Source organism: Salpingoeca rosetta (assembly GCF_000188695.1).
Source record: "Salpingoeca rosetta unplaced genomic scaffold supercont1.10, whole genome shotgun sequence".
Taxonomy (NCBI): Eukaryota; class Choanoflagellata; order Craspedida; family Salpingoecidae; genus Salpingoeca; species Salpingoeca rosetta.
This window is the reverse complement of record NW_004754924.1, coordinates 953975-962024: the sequence shown is the minus strand read 5'-3', so window position 1 is coordinate 962024 and position 8050 is coordinate 953975. Positions and strand designations below refer to the sequence as shown.

At 53.7% G+C, this 8050-nt stretch overlaps 4 protein-coding genes across 4 annotated transcripts in view; 2 read left to right on the top strand and 2 right to left on the bottom strand.

The window, feature by feature from the left end:
* PTSG_12185 (uncharacterized protein) overlaps nucleotides 1–731 on the bottom strand; it is a gene marked incomplete at both ends in the record, with an annotated part of 1862 nt that extends 1131 nt beyond the window's left edge. Inside the window, 3 exons of the mRNA XM_004994545.1 lie at nucleotides 39–335; nucleotides 441–510; nucleotides 631–731. Coding sequence (XP_004994602.1) covers nucleotides 39–335; nucleotides 441–510; nucleotides 631–731 — 468 coding nt within the window. The remainder of the gene's footprint in view (nucleotides 1–38; nucleotides 336–440; nucleotides 511–630) is intronic.
* A 240-nt stretch (nucleotides 732–971) lies between these two features.
* On the top strand, nucleotides 972–3178 carry PTSG_04504 (uncharacterized protein). Its single transcript, XM_004994544.1, has 5 exons — nucleotides 972–1398; nucleotides 1706–1841; nucleotides 2187–2283; nucleotides 2412–2552; nucleotides 2975–3178. Exons 1-5 carry the CDS (start codon nucleotides 1026–1028, stop codon nucleotides 3044–3046), a joined length of 819 nt encoding a protein of 272 aa, XP_004994601.1. The 5' UTR covers nucleotides 972–1025; the 3' UTR covers nucleotides 3047–3178.
* Nucleotides 3179–3252: 74 nt separating this feature from the next.
* On the bottom strand, nucleotides 3253–6704 carry PTSG_04503 (uncharacterized protein). Its single transcript, XM_004994543.1, has 9 exons — nucleotides 6204–6704; nucleotides 5651–5915; nucleotides 5252–5296; nucleotides 5010–5098; nucleotides 4708–4796; nucleotides 4502–4545; nucleotides 4101–4335; nucleotides 3830–3930; nucleotides 3253–3497 (listed from the first exon to the last, which is right to left on the bottom strand). The coding sequence occupies exons 1-9, from the start codon at nucleotides 6691–6693 to the stop codon at nucleotides 3392–3394; spliced, it is 1464 nt and encodes a 487-aa protein (XP_004994600.1). The 5' UTR covers nucleotides 6694–6704; the 3' UTR covers nucleotides 3253–3391.
* A 547-nt stretch (nucleotides 6705–7251) lies between these two features.
* On the top strand, nucleotides 7252–7697 carry PTSG_12184 (uncharacterized protein; the record flags this gene model as incomplete). Its single annotated transcript, XM_004994542.1, has 2 exons — nucleotides 7252–7279; nucleotides 7345–7697. 2 exons carry the CDS (start codon nucleotides 7252–7254, stop codon nucleotides 7695–7697), a joined length of 381 nt encoding a protein of 126 aa, XP_004994599.1.
* Between the last annotated feature and the right edge of the window lie 353 nt (nucleotides 7698–8050).

The window sequence follows — 8050 nt, the reverse complement described above, 5'->3', positions numbered from 1 at the left end:
TTCGCCAGCAGCTGCTTGTGCCTCGGGTTCTCTTGAACAACGTGCTTGTTGCCGCGAAGGTAGCCCGCACGACGAAGAAACCGCTGCACTGCCCGCAGAGCCGCCGCCCTGTCCAGTTCGTCGTCACCATCGCCAGCAAACGAAGGTCGTACGTCCACATGCCTGTGCTTGCGTAGGAAGTCAAGCACCTGTACGGCCGTGATGCGGTGTCCACCTTCTCTCTGCATGCGCACGTGATCGCGAACCTGCCTGAGCACACGTTTTGTCGTGGGCACACGTGTCGGCAGCTGTGTCGCCTTCCCACGGCGGTTCTCAACAGAAAGTGTCTTAAGGCCCTGCAGACACGAAGCACATGGAATATGAGCCAACATGAACAGATCTAAGACAAACAGCACGCTGGTGTATGAGTTGACCACAGCAGGTACATCTCCTCAACTCACATCTATGCCGTGCTCTTGCAACAGCTTGTTGAGCATTGCATACTTCCGACGCACAGTGCTGAGGCCAACCCTGTGTTGTTCCAGACCGAGGTAAAAGAGTGAAGTGAGGTCGGCCATGCGAATGAATCATGTCACAGTTGACACATGCAAACACGTCAGCTTGCACACTAACAAAAGAGTGTCAACATACCCCAACTGCTGAGCAGCATGTTCATCGACCTGGCCATTCGGCTTCGAGCGCTTGCCCTTGGACTTCCTCCGGTTCTCCAAGTGTGCCAATTTCAACTGCATGTACACATGCAAAACCAGAAGCGTTTCCCTTTCTCTGTCAGGGTTCCCTGACCCCTCATGTCCCTCAGGCACGCACATATCTCCATGATCTCCTGAGGAGTCAGGTGCTTCTTGGTTACCGGCTTGGGCATGTCTTGTCGTGCCCGCTTTGGTGAGTTGGTGGCAGCTCGCCTTCATCCTTTCATCGTCGCTCAACACCTCGAAATTAGAGGCACAAAAACATCATTTTTCATCGCCCATCGTCGATGATGGTGGTTGAAATTTCCTCTATTTTGCCGACGATTTGCACGAAAGATGCAACTTGACAGCGGTTGCTTGGGGCGTGTGCGTCACCCTTGCACCCCAAACCAGCGCAGATGCATGTGCAAGGCCGGCGTGGTGCTGCCGGGCAGCCTGCACACGACTCAAATCCAACCACAAACGAGAAAAATAAAACCCTACCATTTCGTGTGTCGGGCACTGTCACTTTCCACGACCCAAAGCAAAGAAGCGCACACGCTTTCGATCGCCCCCCCTCGCCTCCAACCAAGAGATCAACTCGCCGTTTCTCAAAGAAGAAGGACAGCAAGTCCCAAGATGCCTGTGGCTCAACAAGAATTCCGGGAGGTGCGCCGCTCCGGCAACCCCTGCTGCCGCATCGTCCTCTATGCCCTGGCCACCGTCATGTGTAAGTCTGAACGCTTTGCTTGATCGCGCATGAGAGGTTGGTGTCTTGTCCTGTGGCCTGGTATGCGTGTTTGTGGCTGTCCGTTTCAGCGTTTTGCTGGATGCTGGTTGATTGCGGGGTGCGTGCGTGTCTGCTGTCGTCGTTTTGGCTTCTGCGCCTCAACAGCACAAGGAACCGAAGTCTTGCAAGGCACCTGTGCTCCCTTGAGGTCGCTGTTGGCTTGGGCCCCCTCCCATCCACACGAACACGCATGGCCGTGCCTTTATGTTGCTGATCGACTGGCTTTCACTGTGTTGTGACAAACCAGGCATGGTGGCCTTGACCGGGTACCTGATCCTGACCGACGGACACCTTTTCACCTTTTGCACGTTCACAGAGTGCAAGTTGGTCGTCTATGGGCTGATCACTTGTTCCGTCGTGGGCTTTGCCCTGTGCTTCATTCCGTGAGTGCAAACCAGCTCATGCCCATTTTTTGTTTTGCTGGTGTTTGTTTGTGTGTGTGTGTGTGTGTGTGTGTGTGTGTGTGTGTGTGTGTGTGTGTGTGTGTGTGTGTGTGTGTGTGTGAATGTGTGTGTGTTTGTTTGTGTGTGAATGTCATATGATTGTGTGTGAATGTCATATGATTGTGTGTGTGTGTGTGTGTATGTGTATGTGTGTGTATGCGTGATGTGTGCGTGAATGTCAGTGTTCGTTGGCTTTGTATCCCTCTCCTCTCCCCCAGCAACCACGACTGTTTGAGTGCATGTCAGTAACTCCAGCTCCGGGCTCGCGTTTCGGGTTTGCTGCAGGTGCTGCAATGTGCCCGTGCTGGAGCCACTTCTGTCCACGCTCGTTGCTCTCCTGGCTACCACATGCGCCGGGTTCCTTCTTCACGACCTCGTCTCGGTATACACATGTGTCGCCATGGAGAAGAGTTGTCGAAATTGGAGGGCCTCGGGTCACGTCTTGCGTGCCTGAATCGCGCTGCTCTTCCTCACATACATGCAAATGTGGGCTCTTTCTTTGTTCCTTAGGCCTGTGATGTTGGAACCGAAAACGAGCGCGTCGTTGAAGCCTGCATTCGCGACATGCCGTACCAACTGGACATGGTCGTGGCTGGCACCACTGTGGGTGCCATTCTTTGGCTTGTTTCCTCCATCGCCGCTTGCTGCAGCGTGAGTGTGTGTGTGTGTGGGGGGGGGGGGTGGGTGTAGGTGGGTGTGGGTGTGGGTGAATGTGTGTGTGTGTGTGTAGGTGGTGGTGGTGGTGTGTGTGTGTGTGTGTGTGTGTGTGTGTGTGTGTGGGTGGGTGTGGGTGTGGGTGTGGGTGTGGGTGGGTGGGTGAATATATGTGTGTGTGTGTGTGTGTGTGTATGTGTGGGTGTGTGTGTTTGTATTGTTGGGGCAATCACGACCGTTTCATGAGCTTTGTTTTTGCGTGGTGTCTGTCGGGTCCGTTCGATTGATTCCGTGCTGGGCTTGCGCTTTGCTTGTGCGATTGCCTTTGCCGTGTAGCGTAGCTCTGCTTTGCTGTCACTTGCAACTGCGATTTCCTATCTCCACACTCAACAATGTGTAACGTTTCCACTCGTATGCAGGTCAACTGTGGCCGCCGCTGGGTTGTGCGACAGTATTACTCGGAGTTCCAGAACCCCGCAGCTGTCATGTAAACCATGCGTCCACGCGTTCCCCACACGCAAAACACACCGCGACACACACACACACACACACACACACACACACACACACACACACACACACACACACACACACACACACACACACACACACACACACACACACACACACAGTTGGGGCTGCATTTCGCATTTCATCGTGTTCTCACCCTGAATGCAACCACTTGTTATCCTTAAATTGTGCTGCTGTAATGTTGTTGCATGTCACATCACAACCGCTCGTTCAACAAGCGATTACACACATCGTAACACATTCCATGAAACGAAAGCATCCAGCGACACAAAGACCAGGCGCGATAACTTAACGTGCATGGGGCACTATGCAGCACTGGCTGGGTGGTACGCCTCATGCGCCCACACGCGAAGCTGATACAAGATGGCGAACACGTGGTGCAGGTTCAGCGATTCACGGCTGTCAGCAAGCCTAGACATGAGCACATTTCAGGTTTGTCATGTGTGTGTGTGGTGTGTGAGTGGGTGATTGCGTGTGAATGTGCATGTGGGTGAATGTGTCTGTGTGATTGCGTGTGAATGTGTATGTATGTGAATGTGTGTCTGTGTGTGTATGTGCCTGTGTGTGTGTGTGTATGTGTGTGTGTGTCTGTGTGTGTATGTATGTGAATGTGTGTGTGTGTGTGTTGGGTGTGTGTCTATGCCTGTGTGTGTGTTTGCATGGCAACGGTCAAGGAAGCGTGAACAAGTGATGGATAGTAAGACGAAGCAGCAAGCACGGTTGCCATCCACCCTGAAACGCACCGTTGCAAACTCAGGAGGATGGGCAGCGCCACTTCCCTCACAGATCGAGGCGACAGCGCGTGTGATGCTCCGGTGTATGCTCCGGTACTCAGCGCAAACATCTGGCGACGCACACAAAGAGGCCACCAAGCACACCACCAACGACGAGGCGGTAAGCAACACAATACGACCTCAAACCAGCTGGCATGTCCAAACAAGCAAGTGCACATGTACAACAAACAAACAACACAAGACACGCAGACAAAACACGCACAGCAGACAAGACAAGCACCTTGCGAATGCCCGTGTTGATTGGGCGTGATAGAGGATAATGAAGCGTGCCGGCAAGTTGGAACGCGCTCAGTGACACGCCACATGCCGTCGCCTGCACTGCACTTGATGGATAAACGAGGCGGTGCCTCTCAAAGGGGCGGTGGCCGCCAGCACGGAGGTGGCCACGACACACGTCCACCATGCGGCATGCAGCGGCAACTGCAAGCGGACCCGCGTCTGCAAACGCAGCCACCCTGCATGCATGCACAAAGCAGCGCAATGATAAACGTCCCGCCAAGCCGATGGCAGAAATAACGTCACACATAACAATGGAAATCTCACTCTGGACATGCGTTCAACATGGACGGCACAGATGTAACAGCAAGGAGCAGGCGCCAGTGGTTGATCTGCTATGCGCACCAATCTCGAATGTCTCTGCTCAGGTCCAAGCTTGGCTCTGCCTCCTGCAACCAGAGAGAGAGAGAGAGAGATGTTGAAAGTGCACACGTGCGCGCGCACACAAAGAAGCCAAACATGACATGAGGCACAATACGCGCAGGCTGCGGATTGACATGTCATGCACTCTGCAATCGTGAAGTACGCACAGGTTTGCCCTTTATACGTACTGAAGGCTGTAGACAACGAAGACTGGCGCCACATGTTGCTAACATTTGTACGCACTCCAAAGACCCGCGTCGAGCCAGCGCAACTATGGCTGTAACCAGTGTGTGTGTGTGTGTGTGTGTGTGTGTGTGTGTGTGTGTGTGTGTGTGTGTGTGTGTGTGTGTGTGTGTGTGTGTGTGTGTGTGTGTGTGTGTGTGTGTGTGTGTAAGCGCAACAAAGGGCCATGTAATTTCACAGCTGAACAAGCCCTCACCTTCACTCACCTTCACTCACCTTCACTCACTCGATGGCTGTGCAGACGAACTGTCAAAGGGCGACGAGTCGCACGCCCTCCCGCTGCACCTCACCGTCAAGTCTCGGGTTCGTCGACACGCGTCTTCGTCGTCGTTGTCGCTGTTGTTTTACAGTTATTTAGTCCGTGTGTGTGTGTGTGTGTGTGTGTGTGTGTGTGTGTGTGTGTGTGTGTGTGTGTGTGTGTGCGTGCGTAAGTGTATGTGTGTGTGTGTGTGTGTGTGGCTGTGTACAGGTGTGTGAATTGTGTCTGACCGCCGAAAGCAGGCTATCACGGCATTGCTCCAAGTCAGCCCCACACTGTAACAACGTGCGAAGCGTTTGCGCGCTTCCCACAGGTCAAGATGAAGGTGGAGGCGAACACAAGCCGGCAACACCGATATGACCGAAAACACAGAGAAAAAGAGAGAAAGAGAGACTACCAGGCAGAAACAGATATGACAGAAACAGATATGACACGCGCAATCCTACACCCCCACACCCTCCCACCACACACACACACACACACACACACACACACACACACACACACACACACAAATCGGAGCATGCTAAACATGGAAACATCAAGGCGTATACGCACAGACACACACACACACGCATGCACATACCATACGCATCAATATCTCCATACAACACGTACAACTGCTGTACCTTCCAGTGTAAACAGCGCGCTGCAGCACAAACGACGGAATGGGGACGTTATAGGACCGAACAAGCTCTTGTAGGGCAGTGCAGTGACAGCCTCGAGCAAGCGCTGAAAGTGCGGCGCAGTCTCTGTCTGCGAGATGCCCACCAATCTGCCACAGTCGTCGCAGCAGCGGAAGTCGTTGAGGCTGCTTGGCAGCCATTACACACGGAGTCTCCCCATGCGCGTTGCGTGCATGAAGTGCACCAAACAACGGCAGGCGTTTCTCCTCTGCAGAAGCAACCAAGTTCAGCCCAAACACCAGAACACAAACGCCTAAACGCTTAGAGAAGGCCAAAACACAGCGCAGCAAAGCCTCATGCTTACCCATCCACACGAATGCACAACCGCGACCGTCACCGTCACGCAACCACATGCATACACGCACGCAACCGCAACCACGCACACAAACAGATACATACACACGCGCAAAAGCACACACACGCGCGCGCAAAAGCACACACACTCACACACTCAATTCAACGCATGATGTAGTGTCAAGCACATGCGCGCGCTCACCTCCCATAGATGGAAAACTTTCTGTCGCACTTGTGGTACTCAGGCACTCGGGGTCCACACCAAGTGCTTGAATGAGGAGGAGGCACGGCGCGATGCTGTCCAGCACTTGTACATCCATGCAGGCCACAAGGAAATGGAACACCCCATATTTGTTGCGGGCGTGATGGGCGTCAAACATCATGCGCACTTGGCTGATGCCTGATGCTGCATCATTTGTCGGTGAACGTGCAGCTGATCTCAACTTGTGCACGATGGCAAACAGCGCGCCCTTTTGTACACGATGCACTGGCCCTTGCCGACACTCTCCCAGCAGCGCCTGCACATGACCCTCCGCCTCAACGACGTTGATCAGCAAATCATCGTCATGCAAGCTAAGATCGTCATCCATACGCCCACGTAAACACAACAGAACATGGTGCCGGCATTGCCGCTGAAGCTCCGGCTGCTTCTGCCGCCCGCCGCGAGCAGCCTCCAACAACCTGTCCTCCATCAGCAAAGTCCTAGAAATATGTATTTGGCATAATTTTAGCCGAAGAAAAGAAGCTGGTGGTGGTGGGGGGGGGGGGGGGGAGACGTACCCGGTGAAGTCAGGGACGCGGCGCTGCGAGACTTCGACAAGGCAGTTCGTGCGGAGCGCTCCAAGGCAAAGAAGGCAAGAGAGCAAAACAGACCCACAGGCCCGCATGGTTTCGGTTCAGGTCGAGAAAGGACTCACAGCAGTGCACCGAGATCCGCCATCGCGACTGGAACTCCCTATTTGCCCCCTGCCAACTGCTGTTGAATACTCATGCTGGTGGTGCTGTTGTTGGAGACTTGTGTGTGTGTGTGTGTGTATGTGTGTGTGTGTGTGTGCTGTGTGTGCTGTGTGTTGTGCGGGAGATTGTCTTGGCAAGAGAGAGTTGCGTGTGTTTACTTGAGTTGTGAAGCAAACAAGGATGTAGGATGAAAAAAACACTCCAACAGAAAGAAACAGAGCACAAGACAAGAATTGTCGACAACGCAAAGTGGTGACGTGGCAGTGTTTGTTGAGAGTTGTTGTTGCAAGTTCATGGTGGTGGTGCTGTTGTTGGAGACTTGTGTGTGTGTGTGCTGTGTGTGCTGTGTGTGCTGTGTGTTGTGTGTGCTGTGTGTTGTGTGGGAGATTGTCTTGGCAAGAGAGCGCCGACGCGCTTCAAGGCACGCTGGGTTGCCAAGGGCTTCAGCCAACGACCGGGCATCGACTTCGACCAGACCTACGCCCCAACACCAGCAGCCAAGACCATCCTCACTGTGCTCGCCGTCTCCCTGCAACGACGGCACCAGCTGCACCAGCTCGACTTCAAGTCGGCTTACCTGCAGGCTGATCTCAAGGAGGAGCTGTACATGGAGCTGCCGCCGCACTTCACCGACATCGGCGACGGCGCTCAACGCTACGCGGGCAAGGTGTGCCGGCTGCTCAAGCCGCTCTACGGCCTCAAGCAAGCTGGCCGTGCATGGGCCAAGAAGCTGCTGTAGAAACACGACAGGTGGTGTGTGTGTTTACTGTAGGCAAACGCAACAAACAAGAACACAAGGAGAATGAACAAGCACAACAAGCTGCTGCCAAATCAACTCGGGCAGCACGCTCAAACAAACACTAGACAAGTGCACACAGTCAACAGAGCTGCCAAGGCGACATGGGCAGAGTGTGCACGAACACAAACAATCTAAACAACGAACAGCATGCATACATGCGCGCAGAGCAACGCTAGGCATGGCATGAATGCTTGCAGGCAAGCATACACAACAGACAACACTTCACAACACTGCATGGCACGCAGGCATGGCATTTGCCAAGCATGACGGGCATGCACACACACACACACACA

Bases quoted from the DNA above. Each gene is read 5' to 3' on its own strand.
- PTSG_04503 (XM_004994543.1), bottom strand. From the start codon at position 6,693: ATGGAGGACAGGTTGTTGGAGGCTGCTCGCGGCGGGCGGCAGAAGCAG. The intron at 4,797-5,009 runs GTTCGTCTGCAC...CACTGGTTACAG, and splicing joins CGACTCGTCGCCCTTTGACA to CCATAGTTGCGCTGGCTCGA. The intron at 4,546-4,707 runs GTACGTATAAAG...CTCTGGTTGCAG, and splicing joins TTCGTTGTCTACAGCCTTCA to GAGGCAGAGCCAAGCTTGGA.
- PTSG_04504 (XM_004994544.1), top strand. From the start codon at position 1,026: ATGCAACTTGACAGCGGTTGCTTGGGGCGTGTGCGTCACCCTTGCACC. The intron at 1,842-2,186 runs GTGAGTGCAAAC...GGTTTGCTGCAG, and splicing joins TTTGCCCTGTGCTTCATTCC to GTGCTGCAATGTGCCCGTGC. The intron at 2,553-2,974 runs GTGAGTGTGTGT...ACTCGTATGCAG, and splicing joins CCATCGCCGCTTGCTGCAGC to GTCAACTGTGGCCGCCGCTG.